Source organism: Glandiceps talaboti, chromosome 4 (genome assembly GCF_964340395.1).
Source record: "Glandiceps talaboti chromosome 4, keGlaTala1.1, whole genome shotgun sequence".
NCBI lineage: Eukaryota > Metazoa > Hemichordata > Enteropneusta > Spengelidae > Glandiceps > Glandiceps talaboti.
In genome coordinates this window covers 13,727,011-13,754,594 of record NC_135552.1, presented here as the reverse complement: position 1 = coordinate 13,754,594, position 27,584 = coordinate 13,727,011, and the positions used below count along the sequence as shown (strand labels likewise).

Genomic DNA, 27,584 nt, shown 5'->3' with positions numbered 1-27,584 from the left:
TGTATGTATGTATGTATGTATGTATGTATGTATGTATGTATGTATGTATGTATGTATGTATGTATGTATGTATGTATGTATGTATGTATGTATGTATGTATGTATGTATGTATGTATGTATGTATGTATGTATGTATGTATGTATGTATGTATGTATGTATGTATGCATCTACAGAAATGAATGGTGAAAGAAAACAGACGTGCATGAAGACGAAAAGTTCTGATCTTTTCCGTTTTAAATCAAACGTTTGGGGTCTGCGGATTTAACTCATCGTCGCAAACCACGACCGTTTTACGGCACCGTTCTTAACGAGCCGGTTCCTACTGGAAATAAAGCTATTATTTCGAAGAAATAATAGCTTTGGTTTGAGAGAATGCTTTAACTAGGATGGTCAGGTTATCGGAAACACACATTTTCTTTTTTTTTACCAAAATAGAAGATGTTATCCCTAAGGTCTAGCCTGTTTATCTATTCAAAATTCTGATATGGTTACCATGGTATCTGGGACTTGCAACATATTTGATTTGATGTGATGTGATTTTATCCTATCGTTTTAATTATTTTTATTTTTGAACAATATTGCATCGACCCAAAACCATCGGTCAGAGTATATCCCTTCTGTTGATGAAATGTGTACAGGTATCACTGCTGGAAAGAAAACAGACGGTCCACTGGTAAAGAAGACAAAGAAATTCTTATCGTTTTGTTTCAAATGTTCAAAAAAAATGCTTAGGGACGACCAGGTTATCGGAACCACACATTTTTTTTGCCAAAGGTTAATATTCAATGTTCCAATAAAAGCATAAACTATTTGGGTATCTGATATATTTGTTTGTTTGTGATTTGATTTAAAGAAATTCAAAGTCACTCTATCTATGCAGACACGTGATGCAATGTTACATTGATAGTTTTAGAAGGATGTGGTTATTTCCCATCCACCACCACCACCACCACCACCACCACCACCACCACCACCACGTAACCACCACCACCACCACCACCACCACCACCACCACATCAACATGTACAGGGACTTCATGTGAAGACACTGCATTAATCAATACCGGTGCTCACAAAGTCTAGATGGGCATGCACACACTCTTTTCACTGTCCGGACCGTGGGTCAACTTCTCCACTGTCTTCACAACATTATCCACAATATTTACCTGGCAATTGTTCCTATTTTACTCCTTTTAGACCCACTCCTCTCATTACATCACATCACATCACATCACATCACATCACATCACATCACATCACAAGTGACAATTTATTCACTCTCACATTGGTCTGAGATTCACTGCAAGGTGGTCATCAGCGATATTTACGTTATGTTCTGATAGTACGGTACCAAACTCTAACCCGATCTAACCCTAACCCTAAATCCAACCGATATGGAATTGGTGGCAGCAGTGGGATGCCAGAATCACAAAATAATGCAAAGTTAGACATTAAAATGAGCCAAAGTAAAATGTGACCCTCCCCTAATCCCACTTTCTAAAACCTTATAGCTCTCCCTCGAGAACTGATTTTTTTTTTTTAATTTGACCCACCACCCTTTATACTTACTGAAGGCTGTCTAAAATCTAACAGAATTTTCATTGGATATTTTTTCAACAAAAATACGCTGTGTGCTTCCGTTAACGTATTCCTCGTGATTAGACGTGAGATTACGGGGATACTGTAATCAGTAAACTAACTCTACGTCAGAACCTCTGGTGTCAGATATTCACGTGATGTTTCAACAAACAGGTAACATAAACAGCTCCTGAGACTAAAATGAACCACTCGACCAAATCTGCTCTCAGATTTACACTGAGCTGTGTACGAAGTATCTCAAGACGACAAAGTCTCCATCTTGACTATCGGCTAACACGTCACCTACTCCCGAGGAACATTCAAAACACCGAGAGAAGTAACATGAATGAAGAGAGAAGGAACTTGCTGAACAGGTACTTAAAATTGACCCATCTGATAGAATGATAGAATATATTAGCGTGTAAGCTGTGTTTGAGGTACGATATGATTTAAATGACACACACACACACACACACACACACACACACACACACACACACACACACATACCAATCTAGGCTTGAACTGTCTCTGCTTGCGTTACTTACTTTAACGCTAAGCATTTGAAAAAAAAATGATATCTAAGTTCTCTCACAAACTAAGGGAAGTTGTGTTTGTTATTCATGATAATGGTGCTCAATACACTCGTTGGTACTGCATATCTGCTTTTTGCCATCGAAGTATGTCGTTGTATTGTATATATACACTATACGTGAATAGTATTATATTTTTTGCGAATGTGCATTTTGTCAAATTGACACCCTCTCAGTATTTCCTGTATGAGTACATATGTAATGTTTTCAGTGTGTGTGATCCGAAGCACAAATTGTGATTGCATTTAGGATTACAAGGATAGCCGCTATCAGTCATCACACTCTCTGAGAACTTCGGTGTAAAGATGAACGCGTGATGTTATAGACACACTAGTAACATTTAAGAAACAGATTGTGGTTAAAAATTAGGAGGTCTGGGTTTAAAGGATATTCCATTACTTGAACACATTTCCCTGTATAACTCATCATATAAGCATGTACAGTTTTGTTTTGTTACAATGTCTAAGTGAAATATTACGTGTAGAAGTAGTAGTAGTAGTAGTAGTAGTAGTAGTAGTAGTAGTAGTAGTAGTAGTAGTAGTAGTAGTAGTAGTAGTTGTTGTTGTTGTTGTTGTTGTTTTTGTTGTTGTTGTTGTTGTTGTTACAAGAACATAGTAAAAAGCATGTATGTATGTATGTATGTATGTATGTATGTATGTATGTATGAGTATGTATATATATACACACACATAGTGTAATCGTATGTTTGAATATGGGTAAAACTGTACATATATATGCAAGATAAAGGATAATACTGAAGTACTAATAAAAGTGTCGATCTGCCTAATTATGATGGAAAAGAGAGACAGCAATATTGCTACTGGTGGCCCTCATACATTCTAATTTATTTGTTTCACACTTTTACTCAAGTTGATTAGTTAGGTCGGGTCTTCTTTTTAAAAAATCAAATTCTAAAGTACTTGTAGACTACCTTTTAGGTATTTCAGCTCCGAGTCTCATTCCAGTATAAGAACAATCAATGAAGGAGACGACGCCAAAGACTTTAATGGTTTGTACAATGAACTGTCGTCTACTCTAACCGAACGTACAATCGACAACTTTGAAGCAACGGACGCGATGGAGCGATTTAAGATAGTAAGTCGTATGATATATCTAAATTTATTAAAATAAATAATGTCTACTATATCACACAGATTATCTCACCAATAAATGACGAATTGTCAACTGTTGCACGTGCTCTGTGTACACACCTGACGTAACACCACACAAATGAAACGAGATTTTATCGAACCATATTTTAATACGTCATCATTTTTGTTGAAACTGTCAAGTTCAAGTTTTAGCTTTTGAAAGAATCACAAGTTAACTTAAGAAGTTTCAGTGGCAACATGATATTTCAAACTATACATCAAAAATCATCTGTTCAGAAAAAAATATTCCCTGGTCGATCAGTTTTGATATACATTTGTCCTTCTTAGGCTGTTAAAGTTTCTAAAACATCCTATAAATGGTCATTAGAAATTGGGCGGGTAATCGCCTTCATAGTCTACATCCTGACGACCGCATTCCGATTTTACACTACATTATCTTCACACATATGTGATAACGTAGTGTAAGATCGGAATACGGTCGTCAGGAACTAGACTAGCGCCTTCACCTCCAAGATAGGCGATATCTGAGGTCAACGAACTTTCTTACACTAGGTACTGGATTATAACGTCCCGTGGGGAAAACAAAACAGAGGCCTGACCGTGGTGGCGTCCTACCGTCACTTAGCCGAGCCAGGTCAACTACAGGAAAGAGAGAACATCAAACGTGCAATGGCTTTAGGGTGGTGTGTAGAATTGGTAAGATCTCATTCCTTTCACATGTAAGAAAGTCTCGTGACGTCATACCACAGTCACGTGTTGGCAGTAGTTATGTTACGAAATAATTTTTTAAACCAAAACATCATTCTGCTTATTATCGTTTTGAAGTTTTAACTTCGTATTACTCATTATATCTCTGGAGCTCATGCCCACATGAGTGAAATTTACATGAATACACATTTGAATGATTATTGGTCACAAAAAAAATGATAATTGCAATATTTACAACCTACAAGTACAAAACAAAATGTAACTGTGGAACTTCAACATGTTTTTGTCCTTTGATTTAGAATGATATTTGAAATGTGGTTTTAAAGTGCTATTGTATTTTTCGAAATTATTATAGTGAAATTGTTTATTTATTTAACTAATATCATCCACCCACCCACCCATCCATCTACCTACCTACCTATCTATCTATCTGTCCATCCATCCACCTATCTATCACTATCTATCTATCTATCTATCTATCTATCTATCTATCTATCTATCTATCTATCTATCTATCTATCTATCTATCTGTCTGTCTGTCTGTCTGTCTGTCTGTCTGTCTGTCTGTCTGTCTGTCTGTCTGTCTGTCTGTCTGTCTGTCTATATATATATATATATATATCTATCAATTTATAGCTGTTCTTGTTTTATATCATTATCCAGTTTCAAGCATTCTTTTTAGTCGCCGATGACGTCATGGACCAATCACAAACGAGACGAGGGCAGCCATGTTGGTATAAAAAGGTAAACTTTCAATTTTACATGTTTTTAATTATTGTCTTTTCGTCCATTTCCTTAAAATGTTTACTTTAACTTGAGAAAAAGAAACATTGAACTATCAATTTGTTCAGTACTAAGTTACAGTCCGGTCACGTGAACACTTATAAATTGACAATTGAAGACTTATGATGTCACACTTTCCAAATATGGCATTGTGCATGATATTGTATTGGCGATATCCTTATAATGGATTTCCAAATATGGGCATATGGTGGATATCATTTTTTGTGTTATCCTGATAATGACTTCAAAATATGGTAATATGTTGGATATCGTAGTTGTTGTTGTTGTTGTTTATACAATTTCCTTATAAAGAATGTGCAAATATGGGCACAAGTTGTGTATAGCTTTTTTATTACCCTTTATATATGGAATTTTCGAACACTCCCGTATTGAAGGGGATATGCCATGTTGCTGTATGTATAGACAAGCATAATTTATATGTGGTGCAATCCTTAGATTCTCTATTTTTTTTGTTTCAGGGTGACGTTGGCATGGCAGCTATAAACGACGCGTCTTACATCCAATCGTGTATATTTCGAATACTTCAACAGTATATTCGAGATCAACCGTATTATATTGATGTCTTAGAACTATTTCATGAGGTAATGATATGTCTTTGTTGTATTATTTAATGATAATATACTACAGTGATGTGGTTGCCATGGTTATGGAAAGTAATGTAAGGGTCATAGTCACAACTTAGAATTATAACTTTTTTTAAAGGGTATTTTCAATATTATTTTGAAAAGTCGTTTTCTTTTTTCTGGCACGTCGCTCCAACTCATACCCTATATCGCCCCCCCCCCCCCCAGCAAGATATTACCCTCCTTCCCCCTCTTTTCTCCTCCCTTCCCTTCCCTGGCTTTCTTTTTTCCTCTCTTCCCTTTCATTTTCTTGATTGCGACTTAGATATTGAGCAGACAGATTGATATATAAGCTAAATACCGAACATTTGAAATTTAATCATAAGATGACTCATCATTCGCGTACCATCACACCTCCCCTTCACCGCTCCCCTCCCCCCGACTGTACAATAACTTTTAAGATGCTTCTCTTACATTTGGTGTAAGTTATGATAACTTTAATAATTTGGGCCATTCCAATATCTTCCTTTTTAGACCATTTATCAGACAATAGTAGGACAGAGTTTAGATATGATGACAGCGCCAGTTGGAGACACAGACTTGACTAGATTCACTCAAGATAGGTAGGTGTCAATTCTTTTGAAAGCGTATACCAGTGCTGTTTGTCTGGTGTAAAGCAAGCACATTTTCAGGAACTTTAGGGACGGTGTACATATTGTGTATATCTATAAAGGTAAATGTGACAATCATTTCAAATTAGTATATGTACGTTTCTTTCTCTACATAAGTTATTGTTTTTTTTCATATCGTTGTTAGCCAATTTCTGTGTGTAACTTATGAATACAGTTGAAAAGTATATATTATTTTTGTCAGGGATGTACGTTTCACAGAACGAAACTTAGTGAAATTAAACGGAAAGAAGAATCCATGCCAAACCAAACGTAGACTGTAAGATACGTACGTCGTGTCGATACAGACGTGAGGGGGGGGGGAATTGACCAATGTGTGAGGGCGCCCCGTCACGGCGTACCTTACAGACTAATAAACCAAAAAACTTAATATCGAGTCAATAACTTTGAAGGAAATATAGTGGTATCGACTTTGAGCAGTTATGGGGTATAATGATATGATAACGTTCTTAAATTCATTAACATGTTTCTGGACCCTCTTCACTCGATTCTTCATAAGATAACATTTTCTCAAAACTATTGTTTCCCTGAAAGATATGACACCATTGTGAAATGGAAGACGGCTTATTATTCCTTCTACCTACCAGTAGCCCTAGGAATGTATATGGTGAGTTCTAACAATCACATTAGTATATTTGGGTGTACTGAGATCAACTCTTTGTATGTGGAATCTCATATTTTAGTCAGCAAAATACGTCGTGTTGTGGCGCCCTCACACATCGACAAGGCCGTTGAGGGCGGAGTGACACGGCGTATCTGATAGTCTAATCTTTTAATATCGCAGAATGTGTTTGTTGTTATTACTATAAACAGAAAAATAAACGACGTCTTCTTCTTCTACAGTGAATTCTACATATTATATTTATTTCTACGTATTAATATGTTATTTAAGTAACTTGCCGCAGTAGACACAGATCTGTGGAAAGAGTCTGTTTTAAAGGGTTTTTCTTCTTTTTGATAATTTCCAGACTGGCATAAACGATAAGGAATCTCATGAAGTGGCTAAGACTATTCTTCTAGAAATGGGACGATACTTCCAAATACAGGTGAAATAGTATAATAATTATAATATGTCTGTTTTTCGGAGTCAAATATTTCAAAGAAGGTTGTCAAGTACTAAGGCCAGGTTGCCAAGTACTAAGGCCATTTCACCATCACTCGTACGTCTGACATGTGGAAATAGATTACCCAGTGTCATTCAAAGTTACTCATTGGTTGGCCCAGACCACAGGGGCGTGTAATATTTCATAGAATGTTGTTTTCCAGATCTACAGACTAAATATAACAACCTTTTGATTAATATATATTTCTACATGTAAGGGGAAATATTTCTTCGTAGTATAGAGATTGATACATTTGTAGCAGCAAGATTCGTACGATATTTTCTTAAGAAAACGACATTCTAAGCAACAAGAAAACAACAATCTATAAAATATTACACGCCCCTGTGGCCCAGACTCGGCTTTTAGGATTGATACTTCCAAACTAGAGAGACTACAGAGTTTCAATAATATGGCACGGTGGTTTTTGTTACTCCCAACACATCATTTAAGAGAGTGGGTAGTTTCAGTTAACAAGCATTGCGTCATATACTTGCATTTTTTGTCGTAAAACAACACAAGAACAAAATCTTGAAAATATGTCTCATTTATGTATAAGGCTTTAGCCTCTAAAAATAATATAACATTTCTATCAATTCTATTCTCTCTAGGACGACTATTTAGATTGCTATGGTGATATTCAAACTACTGGAAAGATAGGTACAGATATAGCGGATAACAAATGTAGCTGGCTCGTTGTACAAGCATTACAAAGAGCAGATCCTAGTCAAAGACTCGTGCTGCAGGTTTGTATTTATTCCTAATGAAAGAGAGGGGAGGGAGACAAACAGTCTCAGAAGAGAGATCAGACAGACAGACAGACAGACAGACAGACAGACAGACAGACAGACAGACAGACAGACAGACAGACAGACAGACAGACAGACAGACAGACAGACAGACAGACAGACAGACAGACAGACAGACAGGAGAGGATAGTTTTGAAAGGGGCAGAGAGAAGATCGGGAAAGAAGGAGAGTCCGTCAGAAAGTGTGCGACAACGTACAGAACAGGGTGGGAGAAAAGCAGACAGGTGACAGTTGCAGAGTTCGGGAGAGAATTATCAAAAATATCTAGCGTTTCGAACTTGCCATTATTGTTCCATTTGTACAGTGATAAACCTAGGTACATATGTTGTTGGTGTATCGTGTATGACATGAACTACACCGTTAAGTTACTGAAACAATTGACGTCACACTGTTAAGGCCAAAACAATTTATATTTTGCAGGAGAATTACGGTGTAGCCGATGAACAAAAAATTGCATCTGTCAAACGAGTTTATGAAGAGCTGAACTTGAAGAAAGTATATCAAGACTTCGAAGACGAAAGCTACAGGTCGTTGACGGAAATTATAGACAAACAACATGGCAAACTACCCAAGGAAATGTTTTCAGACTTTATGTCAAAGATATATAAAAGAAATAAGTGAAAAACTTGCACATGATTTTTGATAACATTCAGCTTCTAAAGACACTATCAAAATATTGTTGAATACTTGGCAGGATGTCGATTCAGATTCACTCTTGAAGTACTCAATTGGTAACATAGTGGTCTTAATTTTGTAAATTCTGAACGACAAAGTTTCGAATCAAGAGAAATCGAGATATACAGTAACAGACATACAATCCACAGCTGGTGATACATTGTAGACTTAGCAATTTGTCGTTCTCCGCACACCTCGCTTGGCTTCGATATAGCCGCATAGCGCCATTAACGACGAATAATTGAGTCAATATAGCGCCATCAACGATGAATAATTGAGACAATACATCATCTTGGTTTGTTTTACAACTTACATAGTATGCACGTGAATTTAAGATTTAACGCACGAACATGTCGGAAGTTTGCATGAAATTATTTCATATTGAATTTTGTCAGGTGATCGGGACAATAGCTCATATCCATATCGTTGAAACATGATATGCAAATTGCTCGTTTGTTTCCATGGAAACGAGATTTTAGTGAGCAACTGTTTTCATACGTCATTGTTTACACTCAACAAATGATAATAAAGGCAAATTGAGAATTATCAAAAGTGTGTGTCACCATGACCTCGTTATTCACGAAGTAATTATAATCTATCCTACTGGACTTGCTGTTGTTTTTGAATGGCAACAGTTTCACGTCCTATCCTGGACGCTTCGTCATATTATGACCTCGTTATGTTCATATATAAAATTCTTAGTACTGTTTCTACACTGACATTTTGATTATTTCTCACTGGTTATCTTTGGCAAGATTTCGTATAATGCATACTCATTAGCTTGGTATTCACATCATAATACCGCTTAAGAGTCTTGAAATATAGACATAGTTCCAGGACTAATAAAATGTACACATGAAAACTCTGTCAGCTTGGATCTGTTAATTTTGGTTCCATGGGTACGCCCTCAACGTCGGCAGACTTGTACATTGCCTCAATCGTTGCAACTATTTTCTTGCTTGTTGCCAACGTTACCACAGCTGCTTTCCCATCCAGGACAGTTGCTTCAAAAGAGAGTATTTGTTGACGGAAGACATTTTGACTGAGTACTGTCACTTCTTTTGAAGGTTCTCCGTCCATGATAAGCTCAAAAGAGTTTGTTCTGTCCCAACTATCTGGATGAAAGCACCAATCGTTGTGGAGTTTCATTCTTCCCTTTGTTCCTACTATTTCAAAATATGTATTTGTTGGGCACCCTAGGCTGGTAGAAATTGATCCCATGACGTTGTCGTCAAACTTCAACCATCCAATCAACTTGGCGTCTTCCCCGCTGGGAGTTCAAAATAAAATATGAAATTAACATAGTAACGAACTTGATGTCAGTCCAATGTCAATGTCAATGTCATATGTCAGTCCAATGAAAAGTAATTAATATTTGGACAGTTTTTCTCCATAACCAAATTTTGTGGACCACTTTTGTTTCTGATTGTATCGTATTCAATAAATCATATCTGTTGTTATCGTATTGGCCGAAGGTGAATATTTTCTCTCTCCAAAGGTCAAAATATTGATATTACTGGTGACTTAAAAGAGTTCTGTCTTTAGCTGATAATGAACTTGTAAACGTCATTGTTATCAAAAAGTAGAAAAATGCCAAAAAACACGAAAACTCGTGAATTTCAATTTCACAAACGTGTCCCTCTTGGGAATCCAGCACAATGATCTTTAAGCCAATCAAAGAATGTCTACCTTAATCCTTTCTGTTGTATTGCTGACACTCGCCTTGGGCATTCACCCATCAATGCAACCATCGTGCTGATTGGATAACATCCGATGTTCCATAAGGCACCCTTATCACAGCCTTCTCTCTCGATTACGTCATGGCCATTATCGTTGGTTTGGAAGTCGAAATTGCCATACATATAACTGACCTCCCCTATACAACCTGTAGAGACATTTGGTTTGCTTGTGATTAATTGTAGCACCCCAATGTAAACAGTGAACGCAGGGTAGAAAACGTTGTTTTGAAAAATTAGTGAAAAGAACTTCGACGATAATGCACATGACGATAAACACGAAGTCAGGTTTACTACATCATTCATCATATTACTTGGATGATACATATGATAATTTTATTAGTAGTTCTAAAATGTCCATGTACTAGCGTTTTACTGAAATTGGTCGCATGGGGGCGGGCTTTGTACCGATCCAGTTATTGGTGATAAAAATCACTGTTATAAAAGGTATCCCTAATACAAACATTTCGAGAATTTTTTTTTGAGTGTAGATGCAAAGTTATTTGAATTTATGAATTAATCAAAACAGTCAACGTTTGCGGTTTCTATTGTTCTATGTCTCTTAATTTTATAAAACTTGTATAAACTATAAACTAATCCTTTCATAATATTATAAATTAAGGAATTCATACATACCAGATAAAATTTCTTGTTTAATGGCGTGATACTGAGAGTGATAGAGATGAGGATAACCTTCTACGATCACAACTCTGTTTTGTTTAGCAAGCTCCTCTAGTTCAATCAAATCCGATAGCTGTCAAGGAGAGAGAGAGAGAGAGAGAGAGAGAGAGAGAGAGAGAGAGAGAGAGAGAGAGAGAGAGAGAGAGAGAGAGAGAGAGAGAGAGAGAGAGAGAGAGAGAGAGAGAGAGAGAGAGAGAGAGAGAGAGAGAGAGAGAGAGAGAGAGAGAGAGAGAGAGAGTTCAAAATTTTGACATAATATACTGGACAGGTCATGGTAATGCGGCTCTTAAAACAAACACTAATGAACTTCCGATCGATGTCATGGTCTACGATGAGTATCGCCAAACTCACTGATACTAGGTATACATCTAGATCTGACCAAGGTGTCCGGAAAAGTAATTTCGATAGAAAGTGTAGTTTAATGTGACAGATTGGGCAAACCTTAATTGAATAGTAGATCAAATTTCTTGTGAAAACGTACTTGCAGTTATCCCCCCCTCAGAATTACAGAAAGTATGGGTCAAAGGTCAATAGTTTTCAATAATCTTAATATAAAACCCGTACGTAGATTCTGTGTTTTGATGTTCGCCACCGTATTTCAGACCCAGGATTTTACTGAAAGTAAACTTTATTGTCACTGGTCATGAAAACACACCTGTGAAAAATAACATAAATATTAAAACTCCCAAGAATCCCCATGAAACACGCATAATATTAGTTATTACCTTTGTTGCTATTGGTTTCTCTACCAAGCAATGTTTGCTATGTTCAGCTGCTTTCTTTGCATAGTATGCATGTAGTGAATTTGTAACTGCGATGTATACGCCGTCAACGTTCGAATCGATTAAAACGTCATCATAGCTATCGTGGACTTTCTCCACCTCCCAAACCTCTGCCAACGTTTGTCCAACTTCGTAGTTACGACAGGCAATAGCGACTAACTGACTGCGAGGACAGTTTTTCAAGGCCTGGAGAAAGTGTTTATTGATTCCTATGCTTTCGTCGTACAACACTCCCCAACGAAGAGTCTTGAATTCTGCGAGTAGAAAATTCAAACACATCTAAAGTGCGATTGTTCAGAATAGTTTTCTCATACGGTATTCGACGAGAAGATTCACATTGTTGTAAAAAAAAAAAGTTACACCTTCCGTGCTTCTAAAACAAGGGACTACAAATAAACGATGATCACAGTCTAGCTGTAAACATAACGTTTCATTCATAGTCTCTTATGGCGCGCAATCAAGGCCAAAATTGAGTGGGTAATAATCAATTTTGGCCTTGATTGCGCGCCATATATAGTTTCTCTGTTCATAAATGAAAATAAGAACAGCGAAATGTAATTATAACCCACAATTGACTATTGCACAGTTAAAACAGTTACCCAAGTGTGACAAACCTCCATACTCTTTTATTTTAATAAATATTTTAAACACAAATTTGGTCTTTTTCTTTTGTGTGAAGTAGTCACATGAGTGAGAGATTGCAAAACAGTAAAGATATCCTGTATAGCCCTTGGGAGAAGTAAATGGGGGGGGGGGGTGACCACATCATTTTCCCTTACAAAATTTGAAATGAATAACAAATTCAAAACATGTGAATATTATGAGATAAAAACAAAAAATCCCAAAGGACTGGTGCTAGTCTAGGTTGGACGCAATTTGTCACGGATTATTCTCGTACATATTTAGTGTCACGTAACATGTTACATCATGTTTAGTGAAAGCTTCTATTTACTGTCATGATAGACATACTTGTTTAGTTTATATTCGTTCTTTTCATTCAATTTACATTCTTTAGCTCATAATCACAGCACAGGAACGAATTCCTGTGTTATATACAACAAACATATAACAAAACAGGGTCCATGTAAGGTCAAGCCATACTGTAATGTGATAACACAGGTTGCACTTAAAACACGTTCCCTTCAGTTCCTACGGACGTGACGTGATATCTTAATTAAATAACAGAAGGAGTGTCCCAAATAAGGCCATCAATTAACACACAGTGGATTCGCAGTGAAAGCGTTGTCTGTTATCAAGGCGACCTGTTGACATGACCTTCTTTGACCTTGTAATTGTGCTCACGTTTTCTAACTTCCAATGAAAGGTGAATACTGATAACAAAACCTCTCTTGTTGTGTCCGACTTTAAAAGCTTTTGTCAACATTGACGACAACTTCCAGTCAACACTTAGTGACCTCAAATCCCACCATCCTTAAAGTTGTCAAGATAGATAATATAGTCTGGACGGAACACTGAAAATGTTGTCAACACTGCTGTGACAGTACTACACGACATGATAGTGTCATATACCCATATCCCACATAAGTAATGTATAATCTAAGAAAGAGGGTTTTTCTATGGTTTATGAAGTTATATATTCGTTTCAATTCCATAAATGACAGAAGATTTCGTCGATTGCTTAGTTTAACAATCGTACACGTTAACTACCTACATCACGTATCATTTGTAAGCTAACAGTTAACCTGGTACAAAATGAAAGTGTGAATTAACTATATAATATATAGAACATTCCTAATCGTCCACGTAGGTAGTTTAGCTCACTTTCATTCAAGGAATGGTTTTATGAATGTTCTAATAGCCTAGGGTTCATCGCGCTATATTAGGACATAATATGAGTTGATTCTCGGTTTATAAGTGACTAAATGTATACATGGTAAGTATGACTTAAAACTAAAAACAGGCTTATTTGATACTAGTGCTTGTCAGTTTTTCCCAATTTACAAAATTACTACACAAATATTACGAAATTAGACATCACACCATACCTCGACACTTAGCTGGTAGTGGTTTCCAATTTTGCGGAGAGGGTGACTTCAGACGTTTCCGGTTAATGTCAAATGTGCCGGTGGTGTTCATTTCTACCAGTAACGTTTATATCGATCCAGTGATACCGTACTAAACTAAGACCAGAAATCAAGAATGGTTCATGTTTGGCGACAATGGTGGGACTTCAGCGTTGTCAGTTGAATAGGACAGGTTAGTATGCACCACAACAGGTCGGTCGTCGACGCATGTGTGGGGGTTTTTTGTGTGTAGGAAGCGTACGTTCAAAAGACCTCCAGGCCCAAAAAGCGTAAAACTATTGGCAGAGTCTATTGTTTTGAATTTCTTTGGAGATTTTGTTCGAATTCGCCAGAGAACCCTGGTTTGAGTGTTTACAAAAGAAAGAAACGGTTCAGTGCATGCCTGCACGTACTTTGACTACTAACTTTACTGTGTCGTATGCTAATTAGTTGTAATTTAATACATGTACTCACTTTTCAAAGAAAGGGTAATATTCATTCACGCAATAAACACTAACTTATTATTGGGCAGAATTCTGTGATAGGTTAAGAAAGATATGCAGTTAATGACAGTGTGGGTAACTTAACTTAATTCTAGCTTTTAAATGAGCTCACCACTAGCTGGAGTGGCCATATTATATTGCGTACAATGTACATCAAATTAAAAATAAATTACATGTATCAAATACATGATGTAAACTATATATGATGAGGGGGTGTGGTGATGCAAGTTTCTCAGTGATATTTATAATGTTTACCGGAAATTACTGAGAATCATATTAATAATGTTCAGGGTTTTATGTTTCTTTAGTGAACTAAATCATTTCGTGCACAAGCGGTGCATAATCTTACTTGTATTAAGCGTATAAACGGATGGGGAGAACACATATTGCGTTACCACTCTTCCCCGTGATTGGGATCACAGGGGCGTGTAATATTTCATAAATTGTTGTTTTCTTATTGCTTAGAATGTCGTTTTCTTAGGAAAATATCGTACGAATCTTGCTGCTACAAATGTATCAATCTCTATACTACGAAGAAATATTCCCTTACATGTAGGAATATATATTAATCAAAAGGTTGTTATATTTACGTCTGTACACCTGGAAAACAACAATCTTCTATGAAATATTACACGCCCCTGTGATTGGGATGGGATTGTTAGTTTAGTCGTCTAAAAGGACGCCCTCTGTGAGATTCGAGTGGCAATGATATATTTTTCGACCACCTAGGCTAGTTAGAATTAGTGCGGAGAAAGTGTTGATGAATCTTAATGATTTAGAGCTTTCCCACGATATTTCCATGATATTTATCACACTGTTAAATTAACATGCCTTTGCGATGAATTAATATCACATTTTATTCTGTTTTAGAATTGTTACAAATAAGTTTTGTTAGAACTATGAGGAAGCTAGGGGATTTTAAGAGGTTAAAGTTTACGTAATGGTCGTCTGACAGTTTCTGTGGTAAATGCCAGTCCCAGTGTCCAATACAGTGTATTATTTAAAGTTTTGCCCTTTGTTACACCCTGGAGGCACACTTCGTATCTTGCATAATATTGCACAGCTTTTAGGAAACCCGAAACTGTGATCATCCAGCATCATTCATTGGTTATAACCGAAATCACACGATCGCGCAATCTGTCGATCGACCAATCAAGTTTCGACCCTTCCGCTGGCGTGAGATCATTCATTATTCTCCGACTTTCCATTGTACACCTTTCCCGGATACCGAAGCCTAGGTCAAGATCGAAATTATACCCAGCCTGGAATTCTGTATTGGCCGAGAGATCATTGAATATTTCTGGTGAGTCTATAGTATAAATAACATGTAGTGATTTATTGAATAATTTCCTTTATGTTAAACTTTAGTTGAATTTTAAATAAATTAGGTTAAATAGTCTTTCTTGTTTGTTTGTATCAATTTATTAATTCAATGTTTATCTACGTCTAGGCGCTACGAATACGATCAATCTCCATGGAAAGAGATTGTAGAAACCCACTGCACTATTAAACTGTATTAATAATTTGTTAATTATTTCATGTTTTTATATTAATATATATTATAGAAGGAATGTCCCGTGCAAAACGCATAATCGCTCAAATTAGAATGGCCAATCAAAATAGAAACACAAACAGGCAGACTTTGTGGTCTTGAAGTCGAAGACAGGAAATGTGACTTTTGCCAAAACTCACCAGAGGATGAACTACACTTTTGTTTTATTGTAGTTATCTATACAAGTCTACAAATTCACTGGAATTGGCAAAACTATAAAATAATAACAATAATGTACGTCCTCCCAGTCCATAATGGACTCAAGCAAACTTTGCACTCCATAATGGGCTCGGCTGTCGCCTCGCCCATTATGTCGTTCAAAGTTTGCTTTCGTCCATTATGGGCTGGGAGGGCGTACATTATTGTTTAAATAACATAACATTATATACATTACAAAATAGAATTGGTATATTGATACAATGGTGTACACTAAACCTATACAATGGAACTTATCACATGCTTATATTCCTATACAATTACCAAGGTTCTGTTATGTTATTAATTTCACACGTTTCTGATTCTGTGCATTCATACAAACCCTAGCCAAATTTAATATATGCAAGTAGCCATGTTTTTTGGTGTTTTTTGGTGTGTTTTTTTTTTACAGCCATGTTCAAGAAAGTTTGGAAGCAGTTATATGTGTGTTGAATTTTAAAAATGTAGTCATATGTTGCGATCCAATTCACAACATACTTTGATAGATGTATCAAAACATGTTGCTCAACCAGTCCAAAATAATTATAACAACGTTTTAATTTATTTCATTTTGCCATACGCCTTACTGATCCAATTATCTAAGTTTCATGAACAAAAAGTCTAGAGAAAATGCTATGTGCCATAACTATCAATATTTGATAAACATGGTAATAAACAAAAAATCTGTTTGAAATCTGAATTTATTTCATGGCATATAAAATCCTCTTGTAAATAGAATTCTTATTTCTTGAGATTGTAACAGTGTACAACATGTTTGATGTAGTCATGAGATGACTATTTTTTAACTTAATTTCCTTTTCTGAAACGTAATTGTCATACAAACTTGAAATTCAATCTTTAAATGGGTGTTATCTTCCTTAATGTTCCCCGGTGTTTTAGAATGATATTCTTGCACAGTTTCTCTTACATTTTGGTTATGGTTTGAGAAAATTCTCGGTTAAAATGAAAATATGGGGAACACCAGTGTTGGTAGATTACTTAACCAGACTGAACATGTGGAGGTCACACAAAGTAGAGTTTGTTATATAATATATATTATGACCTCTGTCACTCTGAACATGCACACAACATGCACAAAGTCACAAGATTGTCCGAGAACAATGCACACATGGTCACAGAATAGACACATTGTGTAGGACCAGGGAGTGACCACATGACATGAGCAATCTGGTTGTATCTGCCTCAAATATTTCTATGACTGATGTCAGAATCTTTTAATAGAACACAGTGAAAACATGATCTTGTAAACAATAACAAATGCTGATGACTTCATAACTGTGTGATCATTTTAATATTACGCTAGACATTTGTACATTTCCGTGTGTACGCTGTGCTGACAACTTTGCAATGGCAGGATGTGCAGTTGAAATGCCTATGGTATCATTTACAGGGAAGATAAAACACCAGGTTTATAAAATGGAGGAACCAGTTCTGAAGAAACAGAAGCAAGAAGACAGTAAAGAGTTTGATAAACTTTTCACAGATCTTGTCAATGAGCTGGTAGAACCTGACCTTGAAAACAAGGAAATTGGTGATGCTATGAAAAGATTTAAAGATGTGAGTACTTTTATGATTTTTTTTAGGGGTGGGGTGCAAATTTGGAGACTGTGTTCAGTGATTTTGCTGAAGTTTTAGATCCCCTTGTTACCAGGAAGTAGTAAATGAGTTAAAACTGACATGAGTTTTAATGCATTGTTATAATAATTTTGTTAGGGAACCGTTGTAAAATTACTTGGGGAATTTGGGTAGATTTTACCAGCATACTGCCCCCTAAACAAAAGCACTACTATTATGTGAGAAACAGCTATATTAGTAATGCTACACAGAGTTTGAAACTATTTTGTATACCCAGTTGCAGTGCTTGTGTCAGTTTGGGGTTAAAATTTGGGTTTGGAAAACATATCTCTAGCTGGGGTATGGAAAAAGTTGGACCTGCTCACCCTCCCCCTTCCCCCCCCCCTCCCCCTCCCATGATCCTATGTAATTCTTGTGGCTCCACTGATTAGATATCTCTAATGTATACATAAGCGCCAGAGATTGTATCACAGATGTATCACAGATGTGGAATTTGAAAGAACACACCCTTACTATACATCATACATGTATGTACCTAGACTTGGCATTTTACTGCCAATGATTTCTCCAGTAAATTCAAGATAGTTTTGAAATTACTTACCGTTTTAGTTTTAAGTTATATTTCATTGTACCAAAAGTGAACACACTTAAAATAACACATGACAACCGTTCACTCGTGTTTAAAACTTCAATAATACATTTTTGACAGTGCTAGCTAGATCTTATAAATTCCTAATTATATAATGAAAATTTTATGTTCTTTTTTTTTTCCTTCATGTACAAAACAGGTGATTGAGTACAATGTGCCTGGTGGGAAAAGAAACCGAGGTTTGACCGTCATCTCAGCTTATCGGTCATTGGTTGGTGAACCTGATATAAGTACTGACGACGTCAAATGTGCAATGGTACTTGGATGGTGTGTTGAATGGGTAGGTGGTGGTCCCATTATTTGACTATACATACATGTGCTGCCCTTTGGGGTGCACTGTTTACAAATATTTCTTTTTGAAATGCAAAAGAGACATGTCAGAAGTCGCATATGGTAATTTAGAAGAGAGGAAATGAAACAAAAACTAATTTACAGTTAGATAACTGTAGACAATACTACTTTTTTTTGAATTCTTAGAAAGAACAAAAATTAATTTACAGTTAGGTAACTGTAGACAATACTACTTTTTTTGAATTCTTAGAACAAAAACTAATTTACAGTTAGTGTCAGTCAATGTAAACACTTATTTTTAGTGAAGAATTTTGAAAAGTTTCCTTGTGGCTGTGTGTGTGTGTACATGTATAATGTCATACAAAAAATGACCATGAAAGCCTTTTCTCTAATATCTGTGTTGTATTATCGCAACCTTGCAGTGAAAATAAGTTTAACATTGGTGCTACTACCTCTTTTGTGTTGCAGTTCCATTTTTTTTTCTTCTTTTTTTTTTTCTTTTTTTTTCTTTTTGGGGGGGGGGATAACCTGTTGTCAGCCTTGGTTCAGGTGTGTTACCAACGCAACAAATCCCATATGCTATTTTAGATGTGATGTCATTAAAGTCGGATGTGCTGTAAAACATACCCATGTATATAGTTACATGTAATTAAACAGTGGCAGACAGCCTCCTAGTTCACACAAGAGAATGAGCTGTTTGTTTACCAGTTACCATCCTTGTCTAGTATCTCTGATATAATATAGCTATACTTATCCAGTATCTGTATTTTTCTTCGGTAAAGAATACCAAGTAAGAATATGAATCCATTTCTTTCTCAGCTTCAAGCATTCTTTTTGGTTGCTGATGACATTATGGATCAGTCTGTGACAAGAAGAGGGCAGGCGTGTTGGTATAGAAAGGTAAAATTCTCACCATTTTTATTTTATTCAGGGTGCCAGCCTGTAGGTAGTGAGTTTCGTATAGTTAGTAAATTTTGATTTAAATTGAAAGTTGCCTGTATTTTGACGCAATGTATGTATAAGAAATGTTATATCATGGTTACAGTTTCCAGAAGCAAGGAGTATTTTTCGTCATATGAATTTGATCAGAAATTAGAATAATCAAGACGTGTATCCGTGGAGGTTTTCCTTAGATGTAAGGAATCCATGGCAGAGTGATTCAGCTTGAACGTGAGAAGTTCAAAGTTCATGCAAGTTAAAAGAGTTGGCCACACTGGAATATTACAAATTTTAGAAATGTTAAGGGAATGCAAAGGGTTTACCTTTATTTCTATCTCTATCCCTATCCTTACACTGACTCCCTAGCTTGATGATGAATGTATATCCTTTACGGAATATTACAAATTTAAGCAATGGTATAGGGTCTACATTTATCCTTACCCTGACTCCTTAACTTGCCAATAAACATGCATCCGTTGTTGAATATTGCAAATCAGCGGAATGGTGATTAAAGGGTTGATCTTTTAACTTCCTAGCTTGATGATGAATGTATGTTATTGTTATTTGTCATTTGACAGCAAGGAGTAGGTCATGATGCCATCAACGACTCATTCTACATTGAGGCCTGCATCTATAGAATGCTGAAGAAGGTGATCAGGAGTAAACCTTACTATGTCAACATCATGGAACTCTTTCATGAGGTGAGAAGTTCAATCAAAGTTTGTCAACTTGAAGGAGCATTTGAAGTGTAAATCTCTAAGTATAATGTACACGCAAATGGCACCATCCTAAGTAATACATGTCAAGTCACACAAAGCTAGCTATGCAAGTTTTGTTGTACATTTCAGTGATGTTTATAATAATTTAGAGACACATGGTGAAAAGGAATGCAAAATACAGAAATACATATTACAGAAAAGGAAAACATGAACACGCAACATTTGGTACAATAGAATTTTGAAAGTTAATAGAGAACTAAGGTGTAGTAATGATAATGTGAAGTTTTGGTCAGTATGTAAGTTGATAATGACTACATAGTTAGTGACGATGACACACTGTCACTCAAGCTTCATTCAATATGGGAAGAGGGTCTGGCATAAGTGCAATTTGCTGAACTTTTTACCAAATTTCGAAAAACTGTCATACCTTCAATTTAGAACAGGTTCTGTATTTAGTACTGGGATGCTGATAAGTTGATAAAAATCTACAGCTAATGTGATATACAGTGCTGGGTTTCCTGGTAGTATTTTTAATGTGTTTACCAGGGCTTTTACATTGTATCCATCATAGTGTTGTGACCGCGCTACAATTTTCACCATGGTTTACATGTCAATGTCACATTCATTAGTGGAGGAGGAGAAGGTTCGAGTGTCAACAAACGAAATTAGTTTTATTGAGTTTGTGTGACATTTTGAGATCATCCCTTACAGAATATCAGTTGTGCTACTGTGCCATTGGCACTATTCTTTTTAGTTCATTGATTTGACCTGCTGATTTCCTCTACATGATAAAGCTGTATGCAAATTCGATAATCCGCATTTTTTACCAGCACATTTAATTAATTAGTTTTGAAAATATGTCATTTTAATATACTCCTGACAATGCTGATGAAATATCAGAGAAATTTGGGATTCACTTAAAAAAATGTTTTTAGATGTCTAGTGAAAATTTTCATTTTTATGCTATGAACCCAAAGTTCATGAACATTCATTCTTGCATGTAATTATTATACTTAACTTTTCAACTTTCTTTTGTTGTGTGTTTAATTAGAATGTTGACTCTTAGCCATAAGTACAGCTTGTTGCAGGTTGCTGTTGACTCATGCTGTTTGAAACAACCATGCAGAAACTAATAAGAAATTGTCCTTGAATACAGTTCTTGCTACATTTTGTCGAAATGAAATGAACTAACGTGTCACAATGCATACATCAAATATTGATGCCTGTGTGTCTGTGTCTAGTTACAGTAAATTCAAATAGTTTATTTATCTTAAAAGTGTAGAATGTGCAGTTTCTTATTAGTTTCTGCATGGTTGTATCAAACAGCAAGTGAACAGTAACATGAAATGTGCTGTACTGATATACATCTTGTTTTCTAATGTGGTACAATTTTTTTCCAGACAACATATCAAACAATTGTAGGTCAGTCTTTAGACCTGATAACAGCTCCAGAGGGCAGTAGAGATTTAACAAGATTTACAGAAGTAAGGTAGGTTGATGTTCCAACAGATTGTGAGTTTATACTGCACAAAGCAGTACTGTGGGTTGTCGGTGGTTGAGTGGTTAAACCACTTGCCTCTTACCACTACAGTCAGTGTTGGAACCCATTCAGGGTTTGATTAATTTTACCACACTGTAAGTAAGAAGAGTTTGGTTCAGTTTGACTCTACCGAACAACGCAGCTTTTCAGGTACTCCAGTTTCCCCCTGCATTAACACTGGACCAATGAGGGATGGCCCTCACTGGACTTCTTGGGAGGCAAGCGTTTATATACTTAAAGAACTATCCAGTAGAAATAAAGATCATTATTATTATTATTACAATAATGACCTTAAACAAACTGATGCAAGGGCTATCCATAAAAACTGACAGTTATTTATCACTGTAAAATCTTCAGTGCAAAGTGGTATACATGAACGCAGGCAAAATAGCCAATGCACTGACAATATGATGTAGGCAAAATGGTCAAATACAACACCAGTTTGCATAAAGTTGAATAGACACTTAAGAAATAAACTTATTGTTTTCATACTTTCAGATATAATGCTATTGTGAAGTGGAAGACTGCCTTTTATTCATTTTATTTACCAGTTGCCTTAGCAATGTATATGGTAAGTTGTTGGATGATATTTATGTGTGCAAACTTTAATACAGTGATGTAGATTTATGTAGCATGATGTATTTCATGTAGTGTTTTATTGTGTGTGTGTTTACATGTATGTATGTACGTACGTACGTACGTACGTACGTACGTACGTATATATGTACCATACATACATGTGCATTCATGCATGCAATGCATGCATGTATGTATGTATGTATGTATGCATGTATGTGTATGTATCTGTTTGTATGCATGTGCATGTACATTCACATTGTGTGTGTGTGTGTGTGTGTGTGTGTGTGTGTGTGTAAGTTTCATTGTTTTCAATCAGTTACCCTGGTTCCAACATCTAAAATATATATGAATTGAAATTGTCAATGTATCAGTTCGTCTAGAAAATGGGAACTGAATATTGAATGTCAAATCCAAGGCAATAACAGAAGACATCCATTGCTGTACCAATGATAGACTGTTTACATGTGTCTAATATCATAATGGTAAACAGATTTTGTTTGTAATTAAGCGTTGTTTTGATTTCAGTTTGGGATTTAGTCTATACATGAATCTAGTATGTTAACCTGACAATTTTATGTTGATTTCAGTATGGCATCGATGACACAGAATCACATGCAGACGCCAAACAAATACTTCTAGAAATGGGAAGATTCTTTCAAATACAGGTAAGAATTATTTTGTAAAATTGAATCACACACACACACACACACACACACACACACACACACACACACACGCACACACACACAAAGAAGGGTAAATGTTGCATCAAATGTTATCATTTGCTAGGTTTTTTGTGTAACAGCTGAAAAAAATTAAACTGGTCAGCCTATTCAATGCACTGATCTGTAATATTTTGAGTATTTTTTTTAAAATTCCATTATCCTTCTATAAATATGTACAGATAAATAATTTTCTTGTGTATTTCAAATGCCGTAATGTTTGGTGGAGTATGACTGTATGTTCAGAGTTTCTCTTGTCAAAAAATTGATAGTGTGTGAATAAAGGTTGATATGTCACCAGACATAACACACCTATCAATCCGCCCAGAATGAAAGCTTGGTGAAAATATTATGTAAAGCATACTTATTCGTGTAGACATATTGTATTCTGACAAAGTGTTAAATTGTTACAAGAATCAAAAGTACAATGGAGTGTGGAGTTTCTTTTTATTATAGTTTGCGAATAGAGGTTAGCATGTTATTGTGGTCAGATCTGAGTTTATAATTTGACAAAGAATTATTGTCTGTTATTGATATTCATATAAAGATTGACAAGAATCAAAAGTTGGTGTGGTCAGATCCAGGTAGCAATCAAATATACGAATAATGATCATTTTATTTTTTTTTTGTCTTGTATATTATTAGGATGATTTCTTGGATTGCTATGGTGACCCAACCATCACTGGCAAGATAGGCACGGACATTGAAGATAATAAGTGTAGCTGGTTGGTTGTACAGGCATTACAGAAAGCCACTGATGAACAGAAAAAAATCATAGAGGTGAGGAGATCTCATTCATGTATGTTTGGTACTGCGACAGCTGTGATAAGTACATTACTTTCGTGGTACATAGCTTTTGCATTATCACATAGAAATAGATTTTGATTCTGTAATTTCAAGAAAAAGTCTAGGTAGGCTTATGGAAGGAACAGAAGTTTTGATGAGGGGAGGGAGTTGGTGAATGAAATATTTTGTTCTTGATTTGTGGCTTTTTGACCCCATTTAATTTCAGCAGTCTCCCTCCTTCTCCCCCCCCCCCCTGTATGAATTTTTCTCATTACCTTATTCCTACCTTTACATGCATTGATTACTGCTATCATGTACAAGTTTAGGTGATAAAATAGTACTTAATACCTAAATATCATTAACTTTTCACTTTGTACTGTCAAGACAAAGAGATTAGGGTAGATGTGATGACATCACAGGTTTTCCCATAAACCCTTGCAGGAAATCTCCAAAATCAAGTACAGCAGCACTTCTTTACAAGATCTCAATGTTGTTACTGAGATGTTATTTTATCACCTAAAATCATAAGTTGATTTAGCAATAATCAATAAAGATGTGCTGAAAGCAAAAATAAATCTGACTTGACTTTGCCACGAATGTTTCTACTTTAAAAAAATCTGTACTTTTTTGATAAATGCCTGCCAGAAGTGAAGCTAAACATAATTGTTTTTTGTGAAGATGTAAGGGTTGATGTATCATTAACGAAATAGCTCAATCTGTGTATTGTTTTCTTTCTGCAGGAAAATTATGGTATTAATGACGCGGAGAAAGCTGATAAAATTAAGAAACTGTATGATGACTTAAACCTGAGGAAGGTGTATCAGGATTATGAAAATGAAAGTTATGATAATCTGCTGAAACTTATTGAGAAATGTCATGGACATCTTCCAAGTCAGCTCTTTATTGACTTTGCTGCTAAAATTTACAAACGGAAGAAGTAAAAAATTACGAGAGGGACAGTGTTTTGTTTTGATGAATTCTAAAATTAAAGATTGGACAAAAGTGTTTCTAATGTGATGCAGAAATAGAATGTACCAGGAATCATGCTCTTCAAGAGAAGTTGAAAAATATGTCACTTGACTTGAGATTTTGCTCTGATGAAATTGGAAAACATGATAAGGATACAAAGCCAGGCTGTTATTTTGAAAGATCCTCTTGGCTAAGTGTGTGCGCCCTCGTAGTTGCTGTTTTTTCAGCCATGAGTCTATTTACTATGTAGATATATTTATGACATCATTTCCTGTGAGATTTATTAATGCAAATGTGGTATTTGAGACTGGACAGATTTATATGCAGTCCAGGTGAATTGAAGTTAGTTCTTTGCGCAGTACAGACACCTAAGTTATTTATTTTATTTATCTAGTGATAAGTATATGAAAACTTTTGTAAGTTTGAAAGGGCCAGCCGTACATGTGAGTGTGGTAAAAAGGTGAAACCTATATGAGTTCCTCAGGTGTTGTACTTGGATTTCCCCACCAAAAGTTTGGTCAAGAAATGCATGCAAATTCTATCAAATCCTAATGTTTGAAAGTTGACTCCCTAGCTTTGTGTAATTAATTCCTTAGAGGGCGCTCTCTTATGAGGAGTGCTCCCCTCAAAGGTTCACACACAGTCCCTAGAGGGACTGAGGCTCACATTTATAAAAAAGCATTTATGAATGACTATCAATTAAGATTCAGACACAGAAACTTTAAAGTAACAACTGGTTGTTGTTGTCAAACAAATATTTTACATTACTAGTAACTGATTCTAGTCACGTTACACAGTAATCAAAGTAGGTTGTAGAAAACAAAGTTTATCAGAAGATCTAGCTTTTTAGAAACGGATATCTAAATTCTTTCTCCATGATATTACTTTCAACTTGCTTGTGTCATGAAGGCGTCACTTTATCACAGAATGGGTAAAATTTTATTGGTCTGTGTAAATGTATTTTGTTTTTATTAAGAAACTGAATTAAATTGATACTTTATGCTATTTTGTGTGTTTCAAATTTTGAATAAGTTGAACGGTGGTAAAGGTGGTGGTGGTGGTGGTGGTGGTGGTGGTTAGTAGTGATGATGAGGAGGAGGAGGAGAATGATAATGATGAGACGGAGGAGGTTGTTGGTGATGATGATGATGATGATGATGATGATGATGATGATGATACGACAAGTATTCATACTTGCTCACTGAAAACTGACTAAAACTTTAGTTTTTCGCAACTTTTACTCGCGTTGACTCACATTTGTACACAGTTGGTGGACTATTCTGTGATAGGAAATGAAAGAAGTCCACATTTTCCATTTTGAAATATTGAGAATATGGTTGACATTGAGTAGATACTTTCACACTGAGTTTTGAGTTCTGCTGAACTGGAATGGGACAGTGCAGTGTTGTGGTAAAAGTTGACCTTGGGCTGCAGTGCGCCCTCGTAGGTGATATTAGGCCATTGCCTATCTTTCCGGAGCGATACGATGAAAAGGGAACGATTTTGCTATAGTACATGCCCAGAATTGCAGAAGTCGTCTAAATAGGTACCCTTGTACAGGTGAGATATACAACAACAATTTTCTTGAGGTTTATTGGGCGAGAGTGGGTCGTAAATTGACCGCTAGTTGGCAAGGAGGCGTGCATACGAACGGCAAACCTTACGGAGTCATTTGTTGAATGGAAACTGGTTGTGCAAAAATGGACGCCATTATTTTCTGATAAATATGTCTCTTTTATGGTCTCGGCAACAGTGTTATCGAGGATATAACCACAAATAATACAATTTTACATCAAAGTGAACATATGCCTACAGTAATATATGAGAAAATTTATTGTTGTGCCAAGATTACGCTCAGATGAAATTTGTAAGGTCGAAAGATGGGCGTACATGGAGCTGACGTGGCTTGGCCATTCACATGCAAATTTGTGTACACTGTACATGTGACGTACAGTATATCATTATTCTGCGAATTTCAAGGTGCATTATGTACACATTTTATGTTTAGTTAGAAATTACGCATAATTATAGATACATGTATATCACAAAATGCATGGGATAAAGGTATGTTTATCATGAAAGAACAAACTAACCTAGATTGGACACACACAAAAAAAGCCCAGACTATAATATAACAGAATTTTAATTTTGATTTAAATTGTTTTAATGTTTTTAAATATTTAATTAATGTACCATCACCTGTATTAAAGGTTATTATCTTTGCGCAAAAGAAAAAATAATGATATTTCTCGCGAATAAACTAGGTAGTCTGAAAAGATAAAAAAGTGGGAAATGAATTTAAGTGTTTTGATAAAAAAAATTCAGAGATGAAAAATGGTGAGAAAGGTGTTACATTTTGCAGATTTGACAAAGTCATGGACATGTGACAAAGTGCCTGAATGTTGCAAAATGTTTAGAAAAAAATCCCTACTTGGCCCAATTTTGTATTTTGTTCTCTTGATGGCAAATACTCCACGCCACCACCACCCACCTAGTCTGTAAGGTACGCCGTGACGGGGCGCCCTCAAACATCGGCGAAACGTCACGACGTATCTTACAGTCTACCACCCACCATGACGGCTATGCATATACATACATTTGTTACTAAATCCTGAATGTGAGCTACTTTTGTAAGTGAATACTGAATCACAGTCCCTCCACTATTTAAAGGGGAAGCCCTAAAAGAGAA

At 35.9% G+C, this 27,584-nt stretch overlaps 3 protein-coding genes across 3 annotated transcripts; 2 read left to right on the top strand and 1 right to left on the bottom strand.

Moving 5' to 3' along the window:
- The first annotated feature begins 1,921 nt into the window (after positions 1 to 1,921).
- On the top strand, positions 1,922 to 8,578 carry LOC144434196 (farnesyl pyrophosphate synthase-like). Its single transcript, XM_078122650.1, has 10 exons — positions 1,922 to 1,953; positions 3,120 to 3,267; positions 3,837 to 3,980; positions 4,656 to 4,736; positions 5,255 to 5,377; positions 5,894 to 5,982; positions 6,583 to 6,655; positions 7,017 to 7,094; positions 7,760 to 7,894; positions 8,378 to 8,578. Exons 1-10 carry the CDS (start codon positions 1,922 to 1,924, stop codon positions 8,576 to 8,578), a joined length of 1,104 nt encoding a protein of 367 aa, XP_077978776.1.
- Positions 8,579 to 8,652: 74 nt separating this feature from the next.
- On the bottom strand, positions 8,653 to 14,097 carry LOC144434515 (putative oxidoreductase ORF334). Its single transcript, XM_078122975.1, has 5 exons — positions 13,838 to 14,097; positions 11,775 to 12,085; positions 11,005 to 11,122; positions 10,322 to 10,517; positions 8,653 to 9,902 (listed from the first exon to the last, which is right to left on the bottom strand). The coding sequence occupies exons 1-5, from the start codon at positions 13,926 to 13,928 to the stop codon at positions 9,500 to 9,502; spliced, it is 1,119 nt and encodes a 372-aa protein (XP_077979101.1). The 5' UTR covers positions 13,929 to 14,097; the 3' UTR covers positions 8,653 to 9,499.
- Positions 14,098 to 15,314: 1,217 nt separating this feature from the next.
- Positions 15,315 to 25,900, top strand: LOC144433722 (farnesyl pyrophosphate synthase-like). The gene is made up of 10 exons (XM_078122077.1): positions 15,315 to 15,661; positions 17,517 to 17,683; positions 18,490 to 18,630; positions 19,461 to 19,541; positions 20,159 to 20,281; positions 21,700 to 21,788; positions 22,338 to 22,410; positions 23,006 to 23,083; positions 23,786 to 23,920; positions 24,667 to 25,900. The coding sequence occupies exons 2-10, from the start codon at positions 17,543 to 17,545 to the stop codon at positions 24,865 to 24,867; spliced, it is 1,062 nt and encodes a 353-aa protein (XP_077978203.1). The 5' UTR covers positions 15,315 to 15,661; positions 17,517 to 17,542; the 3' UTR covers positions 24,868 to 25,900.
- Positions 25,901 to 27,584: the final 1,684 nt, after the last annotated feature.

What these genes read in the sequence shown, in the direction of transcription:
- LOC144434196 (XM_078122650.1), top strand. Translation starts at nt 1,922, where the DNA reads ATGAATGAAGAGAGAAGGAACTTGCTGAACAG. An exon ending in AGAAGGAACTTGCTGAACAG is followed by an intron (nt 1,954 to 3,119) that starts GTACTTAAAATT and finishes TAGGTATTTCAG; the next exon opens with CTCCGAGTCTCATTCCAGTA. An exon ending in TCTTAGAACTATTTCATGAG is followed by an intron (nt 5,378 to 5,893) that starts GTAATGATATGT and finishes CTTCCTTTTTAG; the next exon opens with ACCATTTATCAGACAATAGT.
- LOC144433722 (XM_078122077.1), top strand. Translation starts at nt 17,543, where the DNA reads ATGGAGGAACCAGTTCTGAAGAAACAGAAGCAAGAAGACAGTAAAGAG. An exon ending in CTATGAAAAGATTTAAAGAT is followed by an intron (nt 17,684 to 18,489) that starts GTGAGTACTTTT and finishes TGTACAAAACAG; the next exon opens with GTGATTGAGTACAATGTGCC. An exon ending in TTGGATGGTGTGTTGAATGG is followed by an intron (nt 18,631 to 19,460) that starts GTAGGTGGTGGT and finishes TTTCTTTCTCAG; the next exon opens with CTTCAAGCATTCTTTTTGGT.
- LOC144434515 (XM_078122975.1), bottom strand. Translation starts at nt 13,928, where the DNA reads ATGAACACCACCGGCACATTTGACATTAACCGGAAACGTCTGAAGTCA. An exon ending in ACTACCAGCTAAGTGTCGAG is followed by an intron (nt 12,086 to 13,837) that starts GTATGGTGTGAT and finishes TTCTACTCGCAG; the next exon opens with AATTCAAGACTCTTCGTTGG. An exon ending in AGAAACCAATAGCAACAAAG is followed by an intron (nt 11,123 to 11,774) that starts GTAATAACTAAT and finishes TCTCCTTGACAG; the next exon opens with CTATCGGATTTGATTGAACT.